Below are 26,853 nucleotides of genomic sequence, written 5' to 3'. Positions count from 1 at the left end.
ATCTCGATGTTTCGACCCGTGTCCTGGTGTTTAGTGAGAGCAGCTCTGAGGCTTCATGACTTACTACATTCTGCTAGTGGAGCATGCCAGGTGGCACATGCAGGCTTTGCACCGGGATCTTAAGCCTTGATGGGCTCTGCATCAAGGTAGCCTCTCAAATCCCATCCAGGTGCATGCTGTAGGAGACCAAGATCTTCAGTAGTGGTTACTAGACCGCATGTGGACAGGCAGGCAGACCCTCTCCTTACCCCACCTGGAGCTCAGTCGTGATGGAAACGTTGTTGTGTGGGTTGGCCATCCGGGAGAGGTGGAGAGAATAGGATTCTCGTCTCCAGCGGAAACATGGCTCTGCATCAACCTGCTGAAGTTGTGGGCGATTTGCTTGGCACTGTAGGCCTTCCTCCCATCCATCAAAGGGGTTATGGATATAGGTTCTCATGGACAATACCAGTGCCATATGGTACTGCAGTAAACAGTTTGAAGTGGAGTTGTGGGTCCTGTGGCGGTAGCCTTTGCTGCTCTGGAATAGGATGAATTGTAGGGCATTGACCTGTTCGAGCAACACCTGGCAGGATCTTCAAATACCAGGGCCAACAAACTCAGTGTTGCATAGTGGGTCACAAAAGGCTGCAGCACTCAGACTTCGCGAAGGTAGTCTTCCAGCAGTGGGGAATACCCTGGCTCAATCTTTTCGCTACTGCTGAGAATGCGCAGAATCCAAACTTTTGTGGGTGGGAGTTCCAAGGCAGTTCTCTCTCTGAGACAGCTTTGGTCTAGTTTTGACTTTGGACTCGTGTGCCTTCCCACCTCTAACTGTCTTGCCAAAGTTTCAAAGAAGATCAGGTCGACCAGGCCCAAGTTATCCTTGTGTCTCCATACTGGGCGAGGAGAGTGTGGTACCAAAAACGTCTGGCCATGAATATCTGTCCTCCGATCTGGCTGCCTCTTTGGGAGGGAATCCTGTCTCAAAAGCAGGGCAAAGTTATGCATCCAAGCTGGCACAATTTACACCTCCATGCATGCAGATTCAGCAGCAAAAGTTGACTGCCTTCAATTTTCCTTGAGACCTAATGTTAGTTTGGAAGCCTGGTGACCTTCAACTAAGAACATCCATGCGAACACTAAGAGAAGTTTGTTGTCTTGTTTCTCCCCCCCCCCCCCACACGTATCCAGCCTTAAAAAGTCCAGTTGTATGATGTTTTCCTTTTCTCCCTATCACTAGCCAAGCAAAGACTTGCTATGACAATATTTAAATACTATTTGTCAGTCCTATCAGCCTTTTTATGATTATCTGATCAGCTACCCTTGCTCAAATCACCTGTTGTACTGTGTTTTCGCAGTGGACTCACCCACATGCTCTTGCCATATCCCTTTTTTATTCCCTAGTGGGACCATGACCTGGTCCTCGCATTTCTGATGTGCACCCTATTTGAGCCAAAGCACATTTGTTCTCTGAGGTTGCTTACTAGACTGTTCCCCATAGTGGTCACAGCTTGTCATACGAGTGAGCTATGGACACTTTGTCCTGTAAACATACACTGCATTCTTACCAGACAAGCTAGTATTAAGGACTAAGTCAGTTTTCCTCCCAATGTTACCCTTCCAGCTTTCTTCTCCCCATGTCATCCACCCAAGGAGAAAGAGACTATATCGCCAAAGTGAGCTCTGAGCTTTTAAATTGATCTTACCAAGGAACATCGGCTGAATGATCCTACCTTTGCAGTGTATTCTGGGACAAAGAAAGGAAGAGCTGTGCAAAATTGAACCATCTCCTGATGAATTGTACTTCGTATCAAAGTCTGCAACATACTGGCCAAGAAACAGCCTCTGAAAGGTTTGCGGGTTCATACTACCATAGCCATACCTGCTACTAACCCACTGATGCGTGGAGTGCCTGTTTTAAATATCTTGTCAAGATGCAACGTGGACAACAGTTCACACGTCCACGAAGCACCGCTGCCTGGATAGTCCGGTCCCGCCTAGAGGACCACTTTGCCTATTTGGTCCTGCAAGACTTTCAGGTCTGAGCCATCCCAAATACATATCACCTGGGGAGATACTGCTTTACAAAGAGAAAAATCTACAGTTAGAAGTATCCATCAGAACATTAAGTTGCTTACCTTCAGTAACGCTTTGTCTTATGGTGCAGATTCCTCATCAACCCACCAGCGTTCTCACTTTGTGGAATGGACTCTGGAAGTCATACTAAAAAGATTCCAGCTTGGAGCTCTGCACACTGGTATAATCTGATTCCTAAGGGCTCAGCGTTTGACAGAGCGGACTATTATCAGACAGAAACTGACTATGCATGAAAGTAGTGGTTATATTGTTGCCCCGACATCACTTCTGGGGTTAAACCGAACCGACACAAGGTGAGAAATCTGCTGTCCGGTAGAGTGTTCACCAGAAGCAGTGTTATAGAAGGTAAGTAGCTTGTTCTTCTGGTGGATAGTTTATCTAACTGAAGATTATTTGCTGCCGTCCCACCTTCATGTTCTTTAGAGTGGCCTCTTTTTAACTTCTAAAAATGTCCCAAGTTAGATATGTGCACACTGGTACTTCCAATTGTTCTACCTCTGTTTCTGAGAGCATGTAAAGAAAAAATTAAGCAACTGGCATGAGCTTGGAAGAGCAGAGCTTGTATGCAGCTCTGTTCCATCACTTCCAGGGCGCAACAAAGTGAATGTTGAGCCACACGATTTAAGTTGGGCCAGACAGGTTTTTTGGTTTCATAGTCACTAGTATTATTGGGTTCCTTTTCCTGTCTCTATTGTGGAGGAAGTCTCTACTCAAAAGAAGGGTTGTGGTGGAGGGACTAAGAGCACAAATGTATTTTGGTGATTAGAATACTTCTGTCTTTGTCACATTTTATACTGATACTGCTACTTCTTCCACGGTTTAAAATGTCAGTTGACGGATATTACCTCCAAGATTTTGAATATTAATCCTTTCGTTTTGTTTCCTGTTTCCAGACCGGCCAGTTACATACTTATACAATACTCTGCACTACTACGAGCTGCATCTTCGAGAACGTACAAACCTGAAAAGGAAGCTTGTCCATGCTATTATTGGCTCCTTAAAAGATAACCGACCTCTGGGCTGGTGTTTGAGTGACAATTATCTCAAGTGTGCGATGAATGTGAGAGAAGACAATCCATGGATCCCAGATGACACCTATTACTGCAAATTGATCGGTCGACTGGTTGACAATATCCTTTACGAATTATTGTAGTAACCTGTTGATAGTGTATGTATAAACCAGGATTCACAAGTTCATATTCCAGCAAGGTAGTCTTTAACTTCCATGTTTTTTAGACCATTTATTGAGCATCATTAAATTGGGTAATAACTGTCATTTATGGAGCGTTCAAACAGCAACTGTGCTATATGAAGTGCTCTGTATAAAAATCCAATATCTGATAGAGACATCTAGCCGCAGATTCCTTAACTTTGAACTTCCAGGCGTCAGGCTGGATCTGGAAGATTTTTCTTAGCAGTACCCATACGCGCTGGTAGGTGGCGCCAGTCGACTCCATGTGCATCGTCCGTGTTATGTCCGTCGTCATCGTCAATATAACCGCCACTCTGGTGCGCTAACTTCCCTTCTTTTCTTTCTGCGCCAGCCAGTACTAATTCGGCACAGCTGAAGGAGTTGTGATGCCTTGTGCGCAATATTTGGATGGCCTGGCCCTTCCGGTACACCTTTGGGCCCCACAGGGTCAGAGGATGGTGGGGCCCTCGTGGTTTGCTTGCCTGCAGCTCCGGCTCGGCTCCACGGCCTCCGATTGGACCTTTTCCTGGGTCTGCACTGATGCCAGTCGCAGCGCCACGGTGACCTTCCCTGGCATCGCGTCCGATGCGGAGGTCCTTGGCATCGCGGTTGCCCTCCTGTGGCGCCTCCCCGATCCTCATTCCCGACGACACAGAGACAGTTGGGTGTCCCAACGGTACGGCTCCAAGACATTCACCCTGTCCTATTCTGAAGGTTTAGGGATGTAGGAAGAGAATTTGGAGGGGGGGCAGGATCCCTTAGAAATCCTACACCAACAAGTAGTGAACTGGTACGAGGAGTTGGGTGATGCCAGTGGTTTGGACACCTCCCCCGACTCTGGCATTCTTTCCCCTACTACCCTGGCTATGGAGGAGGGAGCATCATTTGCTATGGTGGCACGTAGGGCTGCGGAGGTCCTGGACTAATGTCTTGACAGAGGTCCTGGAGCATGGGGTCTCCAGCTCAGAATCCCTACTACCGTTTAATGAGGCCTTAACCGATATCCTCCTAGGTACCTGGTCCAAACCCAGCAATGGGGCTCTTGTGAATAAGACGATCACCTACTGCCATTGCCATGAACTGGGCTGCCCACTTTTCCTAACCAGCCACCCCACCCCACAAAGCTTGGTGGTCCAGGCTTCCACTTCCTGTGGCTCGTTCCCTTCCGCACCCCCGGACAGGGAATCCAAGAGACTGTTGAGTTTCGGAAAGAAAAAAAATTCTTCCGCCAGTATGAGAATGCAACCGGTGAACAGCGCATGCATTTTGTTCCGTTATATCCATTCGATATGGAACACGGTTGCGCAAGTGCTGCCCAAAGTCTCAGAGGAGTACTGGGCTCTACTCTCCCAAGCTATTTCAGACGGGAGAGACGCAGCTAAGTTCGTCATCAGATGTGGCTTGGGCAAGACAGACTCACTGGGCAGAGCTATTTCAACGACAGTGGCCGTTCGTCGCCATGCCTGCCCGAGAACATTTGGTTTTTCGGGGGATGTCCTGGCTAACCTCATGGACATGCCCTTTGATGACTTTTGTCTCTTCGGAAACAAAACGGATACTGCCCTTGAGCGCTTCAAAGAAGCCATGGCCAAGTCTTTGGGACTCACCACAACTTCTAGGGCTTCATCCACTTTTTGGTCCATTCGTGGCTAAGGAAGGGGCTATCAACCGCGCCAACCGTATGCCGGCTAGCGAGCCCCGCAGGTTCAGCAACTCTGGGGGGCCGTGGACGCGGTTCACCCCAGCCCCGTGGGTCTGGAAACCAGAAGGCAAGCCAAGCCACATTCCACTCCTCAACTGCAAAACCTTCCTAGTCTGATCCCCCAGGATCACACTGTTGGTCGGTGGCAGAGTAGGCCACCATCTACACCACTGGCGAAACATCATATCGGACAAGAGTGTAGTGCAAACAGTCAGAAGAGGCAATTCCCTCCCCTTCGAGACTACCTCTCCATCTATGCCTGCAGTGTACGATCGACTGACAGAGGATCACCTTGTCTTACTCCACTATGAAGTCAAGACTCTCTTGGCCAAGGGAGCTATAGAGAGGGTTCCTGGGCCAGAAGTAGGCAATGGTTTTATTCCCGCTACTTTCTGGTTCCAAAGAAGGACAGAGGCCATCTCCTATCCTAGACCTTAGAGCCCTCAATTACTTCCTCAGAAAGGAGAAGTTCAAGATGCTCACCCTAGCTCAGGTCCTGTCTGCCCTGGACCCGGGAAACTGGATGGTAGTGCTGGACTTGCAGGATGCTTATTTTCAGATCCCCATCCTGCCTGCCCTTGGTCGCTACCTGCTGCTTATAATGGGCCACAAGCACTTTCAGTTTACAGTGCTTCCCTTCGGCCTCACCCTTGCCCCTCGGGTGTTCACAATGATGATGGTGGTGATCGCAGCCCATCTGCAGAGTTCAGGGGTTCCAGTCTTTCTCTATCTCGATGACTGGTTGTTGAAGGCGGGCTTGCCCCAAACAGTTGTCTCCCACCTTCTAGACTACGGCGAACCTCCTGCATTCTCTGAGGTTCATTATCAATGTGCCAAAGTCACACCTGACCCCCTCTCAGATGCTCCCTTTCATTGGAGCGGTTCTGGACACAGTGCAATTTCGGGCCTATACTCCCGAAAGGCAAGTCCAGGATATTCAGGCTATGATACGGATGTTTCAGCCTCTATTCTGGATTTCGGTGAGAATGACTCTGAGGCTGTTGGGCCTCATGGCCTCCTGCATCCTGCTAGTGACCCATGCACTGTGGCACATTGAGGCTCAGCAGTGGGACCTGAAGTTACAATGGGCACAGCATCGAGGAAATCTCACCAACCTGGTTAAGAGACCTGCAGGGGCGGCTAACAGACCGCAGTTTGTCCAAGAGCAGACCCCTCTCCCTTCCCATCCCAGAACTCACCGTAATGACGGATGTGTCTCTTCTGGGATGGGGTGGCCATCTGGGGAGGTGGAGATCAGAGGACTGCGTCTCCTGCGGAAGATCAGCTCCATTGGGCGATCCGACTGGTACTGAAAGCCTTTTTGCCGTCGATAAAGGGAAGGCACGTGCAGTTGTACACGGACAACACTACCGCCATGTGGTACTGTAACAAACAGGGCGGAGTGGGGTCGTAGACTCTGTCAGGAGGCCCTGCATCTCTGAACTTGGCTGGAACAACAGGGCATTTTCCTAGTGGTCGGTTCTCTGAATGACAGGGCGTGCGAGCTCAGCCGCAGATGCCTTGCGGATCACAAGTGGTGTCTCCATCCGGAGGTGGCACAAGGTCTCTTTCAGCAGGGTGAGAATCTTGGTTAGATCTGTTTGCCTCCAAAGAGAGTGTGCAATGTCATCAGTTCTGCGCTTTGTAGTTTACAAGGCGGCTCTCGCTCCATGATGCTTTTTGTTGCGAGTGGAGCTCAGGCCTCCTATAAGTTTTTCCGCCCATACCACTCCTGCCCAGAGTGCTCAAGAAGATCAGGTATGAACGAGCACCAGTCATTCTCGTGGCTCCGTACTGGGCACAGTTAGTTTGGTATTCTGAGCTTCTAGACATGAGCATTGATCCTCCGGTCAGGTTGCCCCTACGGGAGGATCTTCTGTTGCAGCAGCAGGGGAGGGTCCTTCACCCAAACCTGTCCACTCTACGCCTCCTTGCGTGGAGATTGAGCGGCGACAGTTGACAGCTTTCGACCTCCCTCCCGAAGTCTGTGCAGTTATTTTGGCAGCCGGGTGTCCCTCCACAACATTGGTATATGCCTGCTGATGGAACAAATTTTGTAAATATTGTACAGACCGGTCTATTGACCCTCTAGCTGCATCTTTATCTAATGTCCTCCTGTTTATACATTCCATGGCCCATCAGGGCTCTCTCTGGGCACCTTGAAGAGCTATCCTTCTGTCCTTTTTATTTATTTATTTTTATTTATTATTTAAGCTTGTAGAGCTCGACAGCAACCCGTAAGGGTCTCCCGGCGCTAAGATACTGCAGCTAACAAGGGATGGATTGGCCAATTAGTTATAGATCGAAAAGCCAGGTCTTAACGGCTTTACGGAAACAAATAAGGCTGTCCTCAGACCGAATGGCCAAAGGAAGGGAGTTCCATAACTTGGGCCCTAAGTAAGAGAAGGAACAGCCTCCCATTCTGGAGAGTCTGATCCTGGGAACTGAGAAGAGGCATTGGGAGGAAGAGCGGAGAGAACTGGAAGGTGAGTAAGATTTTACTAAAGTCTGTAGATAACTAGGTGCCACCTTATGCCTGATCTTATGCATATAGGTGAGAGCCTTAAACTTCACCCGGTTTTCAATCTTCAACCAGTGAAGATCACGAAGGTGGCTGGATATGTGGTCGGTTTTACGACATCCACTAAGAAGACGCGCTGCAGCATTTTGGACTAGCTGCAAGCGTCGGGTGACAGCCTTGGCCGCCCTCAGGTAGAGTATGTTGCCATAGTCCAACCGGGAGGTGACCAAGGCACTCACCACCATCCTTCTTGTGTCAACAGGCAACATCCACAGGATCCTACGAAGCCAACGTATAATGGTGAAACACATGGCAGATACTTTACTAACTTGCCATTGCATTGTCAGGCCCCTGTCGATGGCAACACCTAAATTTCGTACCTGCTCCACTGGTACAGGAAGGGTACCTAGGTTAGCTGGCCAGTGTCTCGAGGTCCACAGGTTAGGCTTCTGTCCTAGGACAAGGACCTCCGTCTTCTCGCCATTCAGTTTGAGGAGGTTGTAATTCATCCATTTTGCTATTTCTCCAAGACCAAACTGAAGGCGAGAGAAGGAGGCCTCGCCACAGTTCGTAAGCGAGAAGATAACCTGGGAGTCGTCGGCGTATGTGAATAGCCTGAGACCGACATTGTCAGCTATATGAGCTAAAGGGGTAACATATAAATTAAAAAGTAGGGGACTGAGGATAGAACCCTGGGGGACCCCATGGTACTGTGAATTAAGTATTGGAAGTGGCAGAACGGGAAACATTTTGAAAAGTGCGCTTAGAAAGAAAGGAGGCCAGCCAGTCCAAGGCTAATCCCTCCAGGCCCATGGTGGGTAAGGCATCAAGAAGGATTTTGTGAGAAATGGTGTCAAATGCCCCGCTGAGATAAAGTCCTTTTCTATTTTCTGTGGCTGCCTGATCAGCCTTCTCTTTTCAAATCCCTTTTGGTGCAGAGATTATTGAAGAGGTTAATGCACTTGTTCCCCCTTCACCCTTTATTATGCCACCGTGGGACCTTCATTTGGTTCTCACATTTTTAGGTCTCGCTGGCGTTGCAGCGCGAAGCGCTGCCGCCAACGAGACTTATAGCTGCCGTGTTTGCCTCCAAGGGAGACAGACCTGGAGACAGACCTGTGCAAGAGCCGATTCTAGTATGGGCACGAGCCGATTCTAGTATGGGCACGAGCCGATTGAGGTCTGTGAACGTGCTTCACAGTGGATCGGCTTGTGCGCGTTAATGCGGAGCACGTCAGGCGCCCAAGTAACAATTATCACAGCATGAGACCCCATTTATCACAGCATGTCAACAGGCGCCCCAGGCTGCTGGAGCACTCAACTATAATTAATGCGCAGTTGAGTGCTCCAGCAGCGTTGGGCGCCTCTCGGCATGCTGTGATAATTATTATTTTGGGGCCTCATGCTGTGATAATTCTCACTTTCTGTCTGGTGATCGGGAGCAGGTGTATTACTGACGCCACCGCCACGCCTTCATTAGTCATAAAAGCTACATAATTAAGGCGGCATGTTTAGACATTTTTACGTGCATTTTTAGGGCTCGCCTAGCGTTGCAGCGCGAAGCGCGCTGCCGCTAGCGAGTCTTATTGTCGTTGTGTTGAGCCTCTCAAGCGGTACAGACCGGTGTACGAGCAGACACCGGTCTGTGAACGCGCTTCTAGCTTTGCAGGGCCGCCACTGTCAGGAGCCGCAGGGAACGCCAATGTGCACGCTCACGGCGTCACGCTCATGCCCCCCCCCCCCGTGTCTCATAGGCTGTTCTCTGCTCCAGGCCGACTTGTTTGAGGATGACGCAGCGCCTGAACTGCATCCGCCTGTCCCACGGTCTCCGAACAGGTGGATTTGGGGGTGCACCCACATATTCAGTATATGATACCCCCGCTCGCCTCGGTGGAGGAGGCCGCAGACGCAGTCCCGTCGGCGCAGGGTAAGTGATCTCAGCCGTCGGGTCTCCATCAGGGGCTGCTTCTCAGAGCTGGAAGGGGGGGGAAGTGGGGCTTGGGACATCCATGGCAGAGTCGCGTGCACCAGAGGGCAGCCTAGAAACAGTTAACCATGGGTGCAGGCTGGAGCCCGTCAATAGAGGCCTATTGTTTTCAGACCATACGTGCAGTATTGACATTGGAGTGCACAGGCTGCTGGGGATGGATGGGGCTGTGGGTTATACTCTGGGCTAGTGCGTAAATATAGGGAGATAAACGCCGTGGAGGTTTGAATGTGTCCAGTCCCTTGCACGGGGGTTTCCATCAGGGTTGCGTAGGTCTGTGTATCGGGACCTATTTTGACTAGTCTGTGCTGGGGACGTTGCTTGTTCTTGTTTGGATCCATTTCACAGGGAGCAAATAAACAGAAGGAGGACAGTGAAGGCCTGTTTATTGTAAACACAGATTTGTATACTTCAAACAATTATATTAATGTAAAATGTAAGGTTGCGTCCTACCTTCTCTGATTTAAACCGGTGACTGCAGGTTGCACACGTATTGCGGCTTCCGGTAAATTAACCTACAGAGCTGTAGTTGTTTCTTCCATGCTTCAAAGCCAGAGCTGCTGAGATGCATGTGCCTGTTTTCTGTTAATTGAAGCAAATAGTTTTTTCCCCAAAGCAGACGGCGCATACTGGGTCACCGATACTGCAGCTCAGCGTGTTCGTGTTTTCAAAGTAAGCTGCCCGAGTCCGTAGTTATGGTGCAGTCTGTTAACAGCATTACTACGGTCTACACATCTGGTCAGAGCACGGAGTTATGATACAGAACTCCGGGCACTTTTTCCTAAAAGGAATAATTGGGTTTCAGAAAAAAGAGGCCATTTGAATTATGTTTCCTTCACCATAATGAACATTTCAAATTTGTCACTGCCTGCACGTTTGTGAATGTGAGAATGAATCATAAGCCACAGCGCACACCGATTCCATCTAACAATACAATGGTATTTCTTAAGAACTGTTAGCAAACTACTACAGAACTGGGTTTCATGTACTTGGCACATCCGTTGGTATTTTCAGAAGTGTTCATATATATGCCACAGTGTTTCGACATATGTGAAATGTCACTAATTTGGCAATCTCAAGCGGGACCAACGTGCATCTCTGTTGCAGAGGGTTCACATATTCCACAGCTCACGGCTACATCCTCCTTACAAAGATTCCTTCAACTTCCACCCCGGTTTCTAATTACCACATGACTAGATGTCACGATAAGTCTCGGACCTTTTACTCACTCATGCGGAATCAGGCCAGGAGCAATCACTTGTCCATCCAAAAACACATATTTATTTACTGCCAGCTGAACGTTGATTTCTTCTCCTTTTTCTATTGCTACCCTCAAGAAAGAAATGACTCACTGAAGCAAAAAACTGCCTACCACTGATATTCTAATAATTCACTGAAGTGCAGATTCACCAGAATAAAAAGCTGAAATATGTGCAGTTTCAAACTGATTACTGCCTGGAAGTGGAAGCAACATGAAGGTGGCAGGTGCGGGGGTGCAGAGGGGTAAGTGGGTGGGGGCTTTATGGAGAAAAGCAAATGGGCGAGAGAAAGAGATCAGCTTGGAGTCCGATGGGGTGGGAGCGACAAGTAGGCAAATAAGCAACATGGAGCTTGGAGTGAGGGAAGCAACCTGGGGTGGGGGGTGAAAGGCATAGGGAGGCAAGCGCATAATAGATAGTGGGTTAAGCTCATGAGTAAGAGAGCAACACAGAGTGGGAAGGAGAAGCACACTAGGGAGACAGCTAAAAAACAAATGCGGTCTCAAGGAGAGCTTAAGAAAAAAAAGCATTTGCAATGCAATAGGTCTCGCATTTACGCTGGTTTAAGCAATCATGCGAGACCTATTACATTGCAAATGCTTGTTACAGTGCTCACCATTTGAGCCGCTGCACAACCGCCCTCTGCTGCTGCTCACCATCAAAACAGCCTTCTTGGTGGCAATTACATCTGCCAGGAGTGTGAGTGAACTACACACACTATCATCACAGCCTCCTTACCTGACAGTCTTCCCAGACAAAGTGTTGCTCCGTACAAGAGCATCTTATTTCTCCCTAAGTCGGTGACACCCATTCACATGGGACAGTGGTTACTCTTCCCACCTTCTATGCACCACCTCACCCTTCCAAGGAAGAGGAGCTGCTCCATCGTCTGGACCCAAAATGAGCATTATGGTTCTATCTCGATCAAACTAAAGAGTTCCAGGTGGATGACTATCTCCTTATAGGGTACGTGGCTGCAGAGAAAGGGTGATCTGTCCAAAAGAGGACTTAATCCCACTGGGTTATCCTTTGTATAAAAATTTGCTACGCCTTAGTGAAGAAAAATCCCCCTGAAGGGCTTAAGGATCCATTACACCACAGCTCTTCACCATGAAGTTCATGTTTCTGATATCTGCCAAGCCACCACGTGGGCATCACTGCACACGTTCGCCAGACCATACTGCCTGGATTCCCAATCTGTTTGGTTGCTCAGTTTTACAGGATTTTCTGATATAACCTTTCCGCAGTCCCTCAGGGGATGGTTTTGCTTGGTTACTTACCTTCGCTAACGTCTTACCTGGTAGAGACATGACCTAGCCGCAGATTCCTTGCTGGCCCGCCCATCCTCCCGGCTTAGCAGAATTGTTTTTAGTGTCAGGGATTTTCCCCTTCAGAGCCCTAGCTGTTCATTTTTTAACACACCATGGCCAGTTACTGCATGGCTTCACGCTTCTCTGGTGGAAAGTTGTGAAAAGTACTGATGTCAGCGTGCCGGAGTGGTTGTTATATTGACAAAGCGGACATCATGATGACGATGACGTCACATGGAGTCTACCGGCATGCAGGTGCACTGCTAAGAAAAATCTTATGAAACCAGCCTGACGCCTAGAAGTTCAAAGGTAAGGAATCTGCAGCTAGATCACGTCTCTACCAGATAAGGCGTTGTAGAAGGTAAGTAACCTACCCAACATGAATACAAAAAAAATTGAAATGTGGTACTAAAACACTCTCATTCATAATCCCATTCATGATTCCATCCCACTCTACCGAAACTAGCCTTAGTAGGAACCCCAAGCCCTGTTCATCAGGCGAGATGTACCATATCCAAAATACTTCACTTTTGAGATGAGGTGGCTACAATTATAAGTATATGCACAGTGCAAGAAATGATAACAACAGCATCAAGACTTGCAGGAAATAAGAACTGTACAGCGTATCAGCATTTTTAGAGAATATTTCCTTCTAGAATTTGACGCCCAAGATTTTATTTGAAAGGTCAAATTCAGAAATATGTACAACAGCAGTTTTTTCCACAGAGAGATTACAAATGCCTGTTGTACAGACAGCAGCAGTACTGGAATAAAGAAATCACATGGGCCTCTGGTAGATGAAGAAGCTCAAACTTTATGCTTCTCTTGGCAGGGGCGAACAGATGAGAACTTCAAACAGAGTTCCTCCAGATGACCTAATTGGAGTGCAATACAAGTACCTTTCCCGCTACAGAAAATGTTCCATATGTTGTAATCTTAAGGGGCCTGATTGGGGTGCAATTAGTAAATGCACTGCATGTGTGGTTCATCTGGTGTTGACCAGGCTTTACCTTTGATGGAGTCTTTTCTATTGTTTATTGTAAAGGTCAGTCAAAAGTGGAATAGGACCTCTCCCTTGGTCCAGACCTCCTACAGAAATGGAAAGAGATAATTCCTCCCGCTGCAAAGTAGGCAGACTAGAACTGTAATTTTAACATTTCCAAATCAGAGTTCGAAAGAAAACATCTGTATGAAAGGATGGTAGTAGTCTTCTAAACAGCATATTTCTTAAGAAGACCCATCATTTGTTTTCTGTTTTTAAATTATCTGTCATAAATTAAAACACAACTATCCATCTGTGCAAAGTACTAATCTATGTGGTCCAGCCACTCTAAAGTACTGTTGGTGTATTTTCCTTTTATCTGTTACCAGTAGGAAGAAGCCGTATTTGTGGGTGTCTTCGTCCTTACTGCTCACCTTTGTTCATCCCCTTGGACATAAGGCTGTATTACAACCTGGTTCCTCGATTTAATGGTACAAGATACGTTTCGCCCAGATCCACCGTAGCAACATAATGTGTTTTCCAAATAACTACCTGGTTGTTAATATTGTACTTATTTACTACCTGGCATACTTTATGCCAAATCTTGCATTGGTGCCAATTTGTTTAATAATGTTATATTCCATTCAGTTATCTGTTCCCCAGCTTCCTTCCATTTAAGTTCACAAAAGATGGTAACCTGTCACAATACACTATAATGTTGCAAGCCCAAATCATATCCCCAAGTATTTTTCTATCTTAGGTTATTTGTCACAGCCAAAGGTAAATACCCTAAACTATCTATACCTTAGATCATTGTTTCCAAATCATTATTGCATAGTTCTACAGGTACTATACTCTAATGCTTCTTAATGTTCTTTTTAAGAACAGTGGCAGTTCAAATGAATTTGCCCAAAGATATCCATCACAAGAATCTACCTTACATCCTCCTGCAACTGCACATGGCCAAGGCCATCCAAGGTCTTCCCGGTTCAAGGTGCGAGGGGTAGGTTTTCCAGCCCACTCCAGCGACCACAAATCGACACCAGACTATAGGTGTCCCGGTACTGCATCTGACACAGATTGGAGTTTGTTATAGTACTGAGTTAGGTCACCCAACATTCGTGGAGAGACTATTTTCCATAGTACTAGACGTAGTAGGTAGCACCTGCACCCACCATATTGTGTAGTTAGTTTCTTTACACTAGATCCTGAAGAATTGCTGGGGATCACTAGAACCTCGAGGCATGAAACCTGTTGCCCGTCAGATAGCTGAACTGAACCCTTACATCAGCAAGCTACCACTCTTATTTTGTTTATAATCCGGTGGATAGCCAGCTGAAATAAAAGTCATATTTTGGACTATCCAATCTGTTTTAAACCACCTTAATTTACCTACATCTACACAACTTGACCTCTCACACGCACTGCACCATACGGCCAGGAACAAAAGATCTCCGCTAAAGAGCCCCTTTATGGGTGCCCATTCGGTATTGCAGCGCTGACCCGGCAAGGAGCAGGTCCATATGATGAAGCATGACACCTAGCTTGCTGGGTGTGTGAGGACCCTGGTTCCGATAAGAGGAATTCCCTTCCTCTTCCTTTGCGAGCCTGACTAATCTTTTGATTAACCGGCTCTGTTTTGTTTCGTCTGTTCTCTCTTTCCTACCTGGAGAACTGCATACCCTCTTCCCCCACAAGGTCATCCAGCATCATCACTTTGGTATTTACGTCATCTACATCTTATGTCATCACTCACTTGGAATGATAGTTGACCAGTCCAATATAAAAGACACCTGCACACCAAGAGTTACAAACTGACCCTTGATGTGAATCAATATTTAGTGGAACCGTGACTGATGACTGTTGTGGCTTGCAGTCTGCTCTCCCCATGTCATCAGCCGGAAGATTCACCATCATGTATCGATTTCCGCCTTAATGTTGACAAATCTCTTCCTCTCTTATCAGTGAACACTGTTTTAGCCATGCATAACTAGGCCATCAGTATTTGTATCACGGTATTCTGTTACACCCTGACTGGCCTATTTTTGTTTGCACGTTGAGTGATACAATGACAGCCGTATACCTGGAACAGTTGGGTTTAATCTCTGGCTATAAATATTTCATGATCACACTTATACATGCATGTTTCTGATGGATACTGCTACCTGCAGATTGCTCACCTATTGAGTATCTCCAGACGTCAGACTGGATCTAGAAACTTCAAAGATACTACACCACCGCTAGGGAGTGCTGGATTCGGATGATGTCGTAAGTGACATCAGGTGACGTCACAATGCCCTATAGCACTTGCTCTTGCGCAAAAACGTCATTTTGCCTTTTTTCCACATCTTTTAGACCAGGGGTACTCATAGTACGGCCCTCGGGCCGTTGGCGGCCCGGCAAGGCTTCCCTGGCGGCCCGCGGACCTTGCAGATATTGGACCCGAGTTTAAAAAAAAATGTTTTAAAGATGTGTGCAGCCAGAGCGCGACTCAGACTCTGCTGCTCTGGGGGGGGCTGGGTGATTCCGGCCATAAGCAGAGTGGGGCTGCAGGGGCGCTGGGAGGTGAACAAAGCCTCATTAACATACGAATGGTCTTTTAAAGACCTGTGAAGAGCTTGAGTGCGGCAGTGTGTGTGCGCCTGGAAGCGGTCACAGTCCGAGCACACACAGGCAGGGTGAGGAGGGAGAGCGAGGGAGGGAGGGAGAGCAAGCGAGGGAGAGGGAGGGAGGGAGCATGAGGGAGGGAGAAGGAGGGAGGGAGGGAGAGTGAGGGAGGGAGAGCAAGCGAGGGAGAGTGAGGGAGAGCAAGCGAGGGAGAGGGAGGGAGAGCAAGCGAGGGAGGGAGAGTGAGGGAGAGCGAGGGAGGGAGTGCAAGGGAGGGAGGGAGAGCAAGCAAGGGAGAGCGAGGGAGGGAGAGGGAGCGCGAGGCAGGGAGAGCGAGGGAGGGAGAGTGAGGGAGGGAGGGAGAGGGAAGGAGGGAGAGGGAGGGAGGGAGGGAGTGAGGGAGAGGGAGGGAGGGAGAGCGAGAGAGCGAGGGAGGGAGGTAGAGGGAGCGTGAGGGAGCGCGAGGGAGGGCGAGCGAGGGAGCGCGAGGGAGGGAGCATGAGGGAGGGAGAGCAAGCGAGGGAGGGAGGGAGAGCAAGGGAGAGCAAGCGAGGGAGAGCAAGGGAGTGAGAGGGAGCAAGGGAGGGAGAGCGAGGGAGGGAGAGCAAGAGAGGGAGCAGGGGAGAGCAAGGGAGCGAGCGTGAGGGAGGGAGCGTGAGGGAGGGAGAGCGAGGGAGAGTGCGAGGGAGCAAGCGAGGGAGAGCGAGGGAAGGAGAGGGATGGGGAAGGAGAGAGAGGGAGATCTCAGAGAGAGGGAGACTTCAGAGAAAGGGAGACTTCAGAGTGAGGGGGAGGGAACGAGAGAGAGGAAGATCTCAGAGTTAGGGAGAGGGAAGGAGAGAGATGGAGACCTCAGAGTGAGGGAGACAGAGGGAGGGGGACCTCAGAGTGAGGGAGACCTCAGGAGAGAGAGGGAGACCTCAGAGTGAGGGAGACCTCAAAGTGAGGGAAAGGGAAGGAGAGAGAGGGAGGCAGAGGGAATGAGGGAGAGGGAAGGTAAAAGAGGGAGACAGATGGAAGGAGGGAGAGGGAAGGAGAGAGAGGGAAATAGAGTGAGGAAGAGGGAAATAGAGTGAGGGAGAGGGAAATAAAGTGAGGGAAAGCGACAGAGTGAGGGAGAAGGAAACAGAGAGAGAGGGAGACAGAGGGAATGAGGGAGAGGGAAGGAGAGAGAGGGCGACAGAAGGAAGGAGGTAGAAGGAAACAGAGAGAGAGAGGGAGACAGAGGGAATGAGGGAGAGGGAAGGAGAGAGAGGGCGACAGAAGGAAGGAGGGAGAGGGAAGGAGAGAGAGGTAAATAGAGTGAGGGAGAGGGAAATAGAGTGAGGAAGAGGGAAATAGAAGGAGGGAGAAGAAAACAGAGAGAGAGAGGGAGACAGAGAGAGAGTGAGACAGTCAGGGTGAGAGAGAGGAAGAGAGGAAGAGGGAGGGAGAGAGAGAGAGAGAGAGAGAGAGAGGGAGAGGGAGAGGGAGAGAGGTGTGTATGCCAGGTCTGGTGGCTCAGTGGACGAAGGCGTCCGCTGCAGGGACCTGTGATCAACCTCATGGTCACAGGTTTTATTTGCTCTAGCCCCGCTCCCTTCCCCACTGACCCCTCTCCACCCCCCACCGGTGCGGCCCTCGGACACAAACCACACTGTAAATTTGGCCCCCGAGAGAAAGTTTGTGAGTACCCATGTTTTAGACAGATCCGGAGCTTGTGCGCTCCGTGGAGACTTTCCTCTCACAAATTCTAATAAAATGCAATACAGGGTCTCCCTCTAAAAATCTGGGCTTCAACCATGTAGGGAATGCAAAGAACAGAAATTGATCACGGTCCCCCTTGTCGTTTTCCTCTAGTGCCTGATGTTGGACCATGGCTCCCGGGCCTCCTCTTCATGCTAAACTATGCACCCCAAGGCTATGAAGGAGTGCGTGGCTAAGCTCTTTATGGCTTGAGTTAAGGAGGACAAATGAAGTAGAAAATGTTCCAGACATCGTTCCCTGTCACCATCTTCCTCATCTGGAAACAAACGGAAGAAGATGAGGAAAAGCGCCATGAGTAAGTCACCCTGTCTCTTTCCCACTCCCACAGGTCATTCATCCTCTGAGCTGGAGTTAGTCAGCCTGCCCTTGTGGCTCCCCTCAGAGTGTCCGTACTCTGATGGCCTCACTGGACCCTGCCTCGGATTGGACTCCAACTCCACTGGATTTTGTGACACCAAGGCCACTTCCTGGCCGACTTCTGACACCAACCTTCCAAGGGTTCCCAACACCAGGATCGGACCCAGTGGTGTAATTGAATGCCAAGTATTCTGTTTTCGCAAGGGCGTCTATGCCATCTAGTGGACCTGCGCAACCACCTGCTCCAATCAGGCAACCATTGTTCCTCTCTATTCCCCCGATCTCTGTCTGCGCAGGTCCATCGACCTCATTGCTGTCTCGGCTTTCCTTTGACCCGGTCATTTGATACACAACACCTTAGACCGTGCCACTACCACTGACGCCACCACCACAACTGCCTCCGGCACCAGTCAAGACTCACCAGCACCGTTATCCAGCGCCACTCCAGAACACAAATCATGAAGAGATGCCCAATGGCTCATTGAGGGAGAAGAATACAGAAATAGGCTCCATGAAATGTTGGCACTGACTTGGACCCTCTCGACCTCGCCTGTGCTGAGGTACCCCCATGATGAAGCATGACACCTCTGGTGTGTTAGGGGAACTGTCCTTAAAAGGGAATTCCCTGTTATGCACTAGAGCACATCGAGTCACTTGTGAGACCTCCCTAGAATTACGGATCCATTGCTTTGTTTGTGACTGCATCTTTCATTCAATCCAGGCCTTCTCTCCCAGTCAGGGGAATGTTTCTCCACCCCAATCGCTAAGGCCTTCACCTACATGCTTGGAAATTGAGTGGGGACACCTGATCTCCTTTCAGCTGCTTCCAGGGATGGTTGACGTTATTTTATCAGTGCATCGCCACTCCACCAAGTCTGCTTAATCGGGCAGATGGAGCAACTTTGTTGCATGGTGTGCAGGCAATAACGTGGACCCAAGTAATCCGAGCTGTGTCCGGTCCTGCCATACACACTTTACGTTGCTCATCAGAGTAGTGCGGTAGTTAAGGCCACAGGAATTAAGGGACAGGGAAGGAACAAACTATGTCGCAGGGTTAAGTATGACGCAAGAAAAGGCATGCATCACAGTGTGCCACATTTTGCGATAGTCTTAATTTTGTCAATTTTACATGTGGTAATGCCTGGACAAATATTTCACCCTATTGAAAACAATACAAATACAGCACGAAGCAGTTAAAGGGTTACCAGTCAAAACTTGCAAAGGGCTTTCCTCTATGCTGGGACTCGTTTTGCTACTCTTTCAGTACCTTTTGATCAGTTTGAGCTAGAAACAATTTGGTTTGTTAAAATCTGCCGTTGATGCAGCAGATGTATTATTTTGTGAAAAATGCCACTGCCGCATACTCGCATAATTCCAGTGGCCCTGGTGATAGACAATGTCAAGGGGTATTTTGCTGCCCGGTTTACATTCCTCTTGGTGGCATCCCTTTTCAAGTCCCCCACTGCCATGCGCTTTTTGAAGGGGTTGACAAATATGTATCCTCCTACCCCCCTTCGTTGTGGCCCAGTGGGACTTAGGATTAGTCTTGACTTTTCTTATGTGAATTACATTTGAGCTACTAAATAGTTGTCCCTTAAGTATGTTGTCATTCAAAACTGTGTTTTTGGTGCCTATCAAAGCAACTACATGGGTTCAATAGTTACAAGCTCTCATTTCCCATCCTCCTTTTACTTCTTTTTATACATACAAATTGGTGTTGCGAGCATTGGCTGCTTTCCTGCCAAAAGTAGTGAATCCCTTCCACCAATCCAGTCCATCGCCCTCCCAACCTTTTATTCCCCCGCCCATCCTGCTAAGGAGGAGGAGCGTTTGCATCGGCTGGATCCTAGGCAGGCGGTCAGCTACTATCTCAGCCGAACAAAGGACATACAACTAGATGACTAGCTCTTTCTTTACTACTGCAGAGCTAAGAAAGGGAAAGGGATATAGAAGAGTACCCTTTCCAGGTGTATTGTCTCTTGTATCACAACCTATAACCCTCTAGCCAAAAAGATCATCCTGAAGGACCTCATTCCACCAGGGCAAGCTCTACAACTTTGGCTCTTGCCAGGGGAGTTCCCATCGCAGACATCTGCAAGGCGGCGGCGTGGATGTCCCTGAACACTTTTGTCGAGCCCTATTGTCTGGATTCTGAAGTGCCACATCTGCTTTGCGGGACTTCCTTGTTTAACCATCCATTAACCCTGCTCCAAAAGCAGGGTATTGCTCTTTAATTTGTTATACAATTGTGGAATCTGCAGGTAGAAGTATCCACGAGAAGAAAAATGTACTTGCCTTTAGTAACAATCTTTCTGGTGGATGGTCATCTACCTGCAGATTCCTTACTGAACCACCCACCTCCCTGTTAGATGGATGTGTTATAGGGAAAGGAATAAGATCCCAATTTATTATTTTTGGTACTGCACTTAATCAATAGCATAACGTGTATTTGTAAAGGGCACGTTCACTTGTAGGAATCTTGGCGTTGATAACAGTGTTTATTGCTACCCAACTCAATGGTATTCATTTTATCGACCTCATATGGATGAAAGGCTGAGTGGACCATCTGAGATTTGAACCTGTGACCATGAGATCGCACATATGCTTTTCCAGTGGACGCATTAGCCCACTGAGCCACCAGACCTGGGAATCTGTCCTCTTGCCTTGAAGGCTGGCAAAAATGTATGGTAACTGTTGCACCGCTATATGGCTTCGTGGACGTCATCTGACGTCACTTCCGGTGTCATCTGAAGCCAGCACTCCTTATCGTTGAAGTGAGATCTTTGAAGTTTCCAGATCTAGCCTGACTCTCGGTGTTGTTTTACAGGTGAGGAAATTGCAGATGGAGTCTCTCTCCACCAGAAACATCGTTACTGCAGGTAAGTAATTTCTTGATCTTGAAGCTTTTCTACACCTGTTTTTGACGCTGTAATTTTATGTTTGAAAAAGGTTTGAGTTATGCCACGAGAGAGATTACTTTCCTTCATCACAGCATTACCAATGGCTGGCAAGTCACCGGGTCCATTTCCAAACTGTGACTGGAGATTCAACGAGTTTCCGAACCCAGCAGCGCATGCGCTCCACGTCACCTGTGTTGAACTCATGGCCTTGGCTGTTCCTGGAAAGGACGTTGGTAATGCCCTCCTGAATGTGGTGCTGAAGAGGTACTGTTCCATTGCTGTTTTTAGAACTGTGTTTTGCACCACACTTAGTTAAAAAAAAAAAACAGCACCAGCTATTTATGTTCCCGAAGTTGGCACAAGACAAAAGCACAGCCAGGGCGTGACGATGTTCATTCAGTGATGCTTATGAGCTAAACAAGTGCAAAATATGGGAAACTTACAAGAATATTGGCCTTCTGGGTACTTGCCTATTATTTTTGAATATATGTATTTTTTTTATTGCCAAAAGAGATAAAGCATTAGGCATTATATGTAACATTACAATAATGCAATGAGAACACAATGAAAATACGTATGATTCACGTAATTTAGTGATACTACCAACTTAACCGTAAATGCGTATTACAATAGAAAACGAAAAAGAAGGGGAAAGAGAGAAAAAAATATATATATATCCATCGTTGCAGGTTACCCATACGGATGAAGCCACACGAAGAATTATTATTTCCGTAGTTTAATTTGGCACTCGGCAAACACAAAATGAAATTGCAGCATCCATCCAAAAAGTTCAAACGCCGGACGCGTTTCGGGAACTCTCTTTCCCTTCATCTGCGGCGTGTATTTCAGAGAAACTGCAGACAACGTAGCCTCGCGCACATCTCTATTAATACCTGCCTCCCGGGCGTGGCAAATGCAAGGCCTCGTGGGCATTGTAGTGCGCTGCTGATTAACCCATGTGGGTGTGCTGAGCAGTTCAAAATTAAAACATAGTTTATTTCCCAGTGAATGGATGGAAAACCAACTGTTATCTTGGGTACCGCTTTTTGGCTGCCAATGCGGGTGAGCGGGCAGTGTCCTGCAACAACACCAACTTCGTTCCTAATTTTTCAACCACCAATCGGCACTTGATAGGACCCGCTTTGATGCGGTGGGCCCCACTCCACGGCCGAGGCCAGCCGTTATAAATCCATCGCTGCAGGTTACCCATACGGATGAAGCCACACGAAGAATTATTCTTTCCGCAGTTTAATTTGGCACTCAGCAAACACAAAATGAAACAGCAGCATCCATCCAAAAAATGTATACATATATTTTTTTTTAAATCAATCTCCCAATCGGGCCTGATAATCTTGTGCAAGTCTGCCCCATAAAGAATCGAATTTCCTCAAAAAGCTGATTCCTCTGGCTCTGGTCAGGGCCTTCTCCCTTTCATAAGTTTGGGTGTAAGTGCATACCTATTACACAACAAATTTATGGGAGAACGTGGACAGTAATCTCGATACAGCTTTGGTGGCTAAAATATCAGAGGTGCAGGTCCTCAGACAAGGCCTCTTAGGTTGGCGATCATGGTTAGTCAGGCATGGGAAGGGTAGACTGGCCACGGTATGAATGCACGTTCTAGACAGGGCTGTAGTTATAGCCGTAGCCACAAAGCTCTGTGCTATAGATAAGTCGCTTTCATATCTAATGAGATTTCAAAGCGAGAGTATTACCAAAAAGTAAAAAATGGACTGAGTGTTAATGTATCCTTTGCATTCTCTTTCATTTCTTTTCATTTGTTGCTCTAGTTTGTTATGGCATCTTGTTTTCTTGTCAAGGGCCACTATTACGGAATATTGTGAAAAGTAATGTGTGTTACATGGAAATGTCAATAAAAACCATCATGACAAGTAAAAATAAACGCACTACAATGCTTTTCTTGTTTCCTGTAGCCAGCCGTTAGTGCCAAGAGAGAACATTACAGCTTGGATGAATGCAATCGGTTTGATCATCACAGCCTTGCCAGTGAGTTGAGTATAACCATTTGTTCTAAGTCCACACAAAGTGCAGTAACAAAGTACTGAGTTGCGTTTGAATCTTTCCTTCTGCTCTTCTTTTTATACACTCACACATCCACGCCCTTCTTGTGATACTCTTTTCAGGGTGTGAACATTGGATTAAATTACTGGCAATAGTTATTAATATGCAGAATTGTTTCAATATTGAACGCTCTTCTGATAATTGATGTTATTTTGAAGTTAATCCAGACTGGTTTTGATTGTATGTCTAGGACAGAACTTTTCTAGGTTGTCTTTCTCGTTATATTTAAATGAATGCCTGAACAATGTAGTGTGTGAGAATCTCTGTTTAACATAGCTCAATGGGTCTCCCGCCCTGTGACGAATGATTACTTAATAGCTACTCGTGAGCATGGTCAAAATTTGCCCAATTTGTTGATTTCCAAAATGGAGACCACGACAGAGGAATTCTTTGTGAATACTAAGCAATATTCACTCCCAGCTATGCCAACTTTGAACGGCGACTTATGCCTGTTTGTGAATGTAATCTTTAAATGGACTGACTGGTTTGATCCTTTCTTTCAACAAAGATCTTTACAAATATTGTTGCAGAGTCATATATGTACATGACATTGGCCACGGCTAGAGGTATGTCGGTGATTATATCAAGTCCAAACACTTGGGCATAATGCTCCAAACTATCTCTGATTGGGGTGAAGAGGGCTTTGTGAGTTTTTTTTCTTGTTTTTTCTGTGATAAACCTTTTTATTGTTTTCTTAACAACAAACAAACATTACAGTCCATTGAAATTGCGTACAGTCCATATGTACACGTTCCATCTGCGTCTCATGTTGTAACAGTCCATCACCCCACTTTTCCCATACTATATAGTATGACCACCACCCCCTGCCCAAAATCTTTAAAAAAAAAATGTAATAACTTTTTATTGAAAAAAAAGGTATGTTACCTAGGTATAGCAAGAATAGGCAGTTAGACATTATAGGTTACACATTGAATGGTGCCCCGGAAAGGACCCATCTTCCAATGTCCGATCCCACAAGTGAACATTTCTCTGACTCTTGGTGGTTCACAAATCTCCCCCCTGTATGTGTTCCACTGCACCCATATTTATGTCCATTTGTTCAGGCAACCCCTGGCTTCATAAATGGATTTTTCTGTCGCCATGCACCAATCCATATCATTGGCCCAATCCACTATCTTTGGAGGGCTCTGAGCCCTCCACATCCGTGCAATGTTCCTTTTAGCAATCACAAGCCCCAATTTGACCCATGTGTGCTCCCTGGAGTTCAGATCTGTAGGGTCTTAGATGTTTGACAATGCCAACTTAATATTACAGTGAATCTGTTGCCCCAGCCCTCCCTCCATCTGGCATACCACCCGTTCCAAGTACCCCTGGATCACTGCGCACGCCCACATCGTCGCACACAGCCCCTGTCCAAGATATAACCCTGCTAACCAGCAGAGGCCCCAACAAGTAGGATCTGTGGAGAAGTTTTAACTGGACCAGGCGGAGCCTAGATGAGATGGCCACCTCACGAGGGGAGGCCACTGCTGCCCACAACTTCTCATCGTCTAGGCCCGCAACATCGTGGTCCCATTTGGCTCTCAAGCGGATCAGGGGATCAGCCATATTGTTGATGATCTTCTTGTAATTAAGGGATATTGCTTTTTCCGGTAGGCCGATGTCCAGGATCCTGTCCTCAAGTGGGGAGGACTCCGGGAGAGCGTCACCCTTGGGACGAACCGTAAGCAGGGCATGCCTAATTTGAAGGTATCGAAAATATTCGGACTGTGCTAGTTCATACTCCTGCTGCAATCGGGAAAATGGAACCACCGTACCCGACTTCCAGAGGTCACCCACCTTGGAAATACCTATAAGGTCCCATTGGTCGAAGCTCTTTGAACTGATCAATCTACCCAATTGCTCACAGTGCCAAAAAGGCGTGGCCCGTGTGTGTTTACCCTCTCAGTCCCGACTCCTATTGGCCACCCTCCATACATGCACTGGATGCCCGGTCGCGCCGGTCAAGACAGGTCTCAAAGATCGTGTGTATAACGCACCCTCAAAACCGCCCCCCCGGGAGGAGCCAACTGTCGATCCGAAAGGCCGGATCCTCCTGCGGTCTATACATGCATTAATTAATCGCTGCAAGTTGCAAGGCCCAATAGTACCTCTTAATATGCGGTAGACCAACGCCCCCATCAAACCATCCTACTGTGAGTTTGTGTGTTGCTATACGGGGTGGTTTGCCCTCCCAAAGCAGATCTCGAACAATGCTGTCAAGTTCCTTGAAATACGAGGCGGCGACTGGAAGTGGAGTGTTCTGCAATGCATATAAAAGTCTAGGAAGGGACATCATCTTGAATAGGGCCTCGCGCCCCAAAAGAGTCAACAGGAGCAACTTCCAGTGTTGAATGTCCGATTCAGGACGCACTAGAGGCAGCAAACGATTTTTTCGTGGAATCTGGCTAGTTCTTTGGAAACCCAGATCCTCCGGTATTAAAGCCTTCCGTAGCCCCCGTTAATTGGGAACCCCGGTGGAGCGAGTGCCGTTTGCCGTACAGAACATAGAGCACTGATTTAGACCAATTTATTGTATACCCCGCAAACCTACCAAACACTCGAAATATGTCCAGGACCACATTGAGGGATGCCGCTGGGGAGGCCAAGTAGAGCAAAATGTCGTCCGCATACAGCGATATGTGGTCCTCCCAACCGGAAGCCCACCTAGGCCCCTGATAGCGGGGTCCTGCCGGACCCTCTCTGCTAACGGCTCCAGGGCCGGAGCAAAGAGAAGCGGTGACAAGGGGGCACCCCTTTGCCTCTGCCAAGAACAAACACAGGGGATTTCTTATTGTTGATAATTACTTCTGCAAGTGGGTGGTGGTACAGAAGCCACACCTAGTTGATAAATTCGGGGCCGAAACTCAATTTGCGGAGCACGGCGAACATGTAGTCATTCGATGGTGTTGAACGCTGATGCATCATCCAAGGACACCACGACTGCATCTTCCCTGATTGTGTCCACCCGGCACAGCACTCCGCGGAGCCTGCGCAGGATGAGGGAGGTGTTTCTCGCAGGCATGAACACCGATTGATCCGGATGGACCAGGCAGGCCAAGACCCTGAGCAAGCGCGTGGCAAGAACCTTCGCCAGAATTTTAGCTTCACAGTTGTGCAATGATATGGGCCTATAGGACGAACACTTATTAGCTGGCTTGCCCGCTTTATGAATGACTACAATGTTGGCAATTCTTTGATTCTCTGAAAGGATACCCCCTTTTTTTCTTTCTCGATACTACATTTCGTTGAGAAAGGGTGCAGTCTTACCCGCCGTGAGCTTGAACAATTCTATGGGGATACCGTCTGGACCCGCCGACCCCTCCCCCCACCCCATGCAGGTCCTGTATGGCTTTCTCAACTTCCGTCACTGTAATGTCTAGATCGGAGCACTCCTCAGAAAGGAATGGTATTGAAATATCGCAAAGGAGAGAGGAATCCTCCTCCTCCGTATGCGGCGTGTGAGATGTGTATAGCAATTGATAATACTGGCCAAATGCTACCGTTATATCTTGTAGTGCAGTAAGGCAGGTTTGTGAGTCTGTTTCAGACTCAACCACAACACGCTGAGCCCTGTCCCGACGATCCAACCAGGCCAATAGTTTGCCCGCCTTATCGCCTACGTCGTAAATTCTGCTGAGCGTGGCTCTATAGTGTGTCTTGGCAGCCTCCTTCGCTAAATCTGAGAATTCTTTTATGCGCAGCTTCTGGTGCAATTCTACCGAGTCCTGCAACTGGACCGTTAGTTCCCTTATCCTGTCGCTTTCTGGCGATCTGGGCCAGGATCACCCCCGTATAACAGCCTTATGGGCCTCCCAAAGTACGTTTATCGAGTCGACGAACCCTTCGTTCTCCTGAAAGTAAAGATCCGACTCGCTCAAGACCTTGTATCAGATGGAGGGGGTCGTGAGATACCAAGGATTAATCGTGCCACCCGGCCAGCCATGGGCTTGCCCTCCTCTAAACGACACTGACTGGTTGAATGGTCGGAGATCCCCCTGGCCAGATATTGTATTTCTCTGATGGTGTGAAGTTGGGATGCCAGCGTCAACACGTAGTCTATGCGGGACATGCTACGATGAGGCCCAGAAAGAAAGGTGTACTGGAGCTTAGTAGGATGTAGGGTTCT

The 26,853-nt window shown here is 48.0% G+C and overlaps 1 protein-coding gene across 4 annotated transcripts in view; it reads left to right on the top strand.

Moving 5' to 3' along the window:
* MED23 (mediator complex subunit 23) overlaps window positions 1–26,853 on the top strand; it is a 583,151-nt gene that overhangs the window by 481,928 nt on the left and 74,370 nt on the right. For all 4 annotated transcript variants that reach the window (XM_086927430.1, XM_086927429.1, XM_086927428.1 and 1 more), the window contains 3 exons: window positions 2,973–3,209; window positions 20,741–20,906; window positions 22,577–22,649. In XM_086927430.1, the coding sequence (XP_086783556.1) occupies window positions 2,973–3,209; window positions 20,741–20,906; window positions 22,577–22,649 (476 nt within the window). The remainder of the gene's footprint in view (window positions 1–2,972; window positions 3,210–20,740; window positions 20,907–22,576; window positions 22,650–26,853) is intronic.

Source organism: Lissotriton vulgaris, chromosome 6 (genome assembly GCF_964263255.1).
Source record: "Lissotriton vulgaris chromosome 6, aLisVul1.2, whole genome shotgun sequence".
Lineage (NCBI taxonomy): Eukaryota > Metazoa > Chordata > Amphibia > Caudata > Salamandridae > Lissotriton > Lissotriton vulgaris.
Note: the sequence above shows the minus strand (reverse complement) of the source record. Positions and strands in the feature narration are given on the sequence as shown.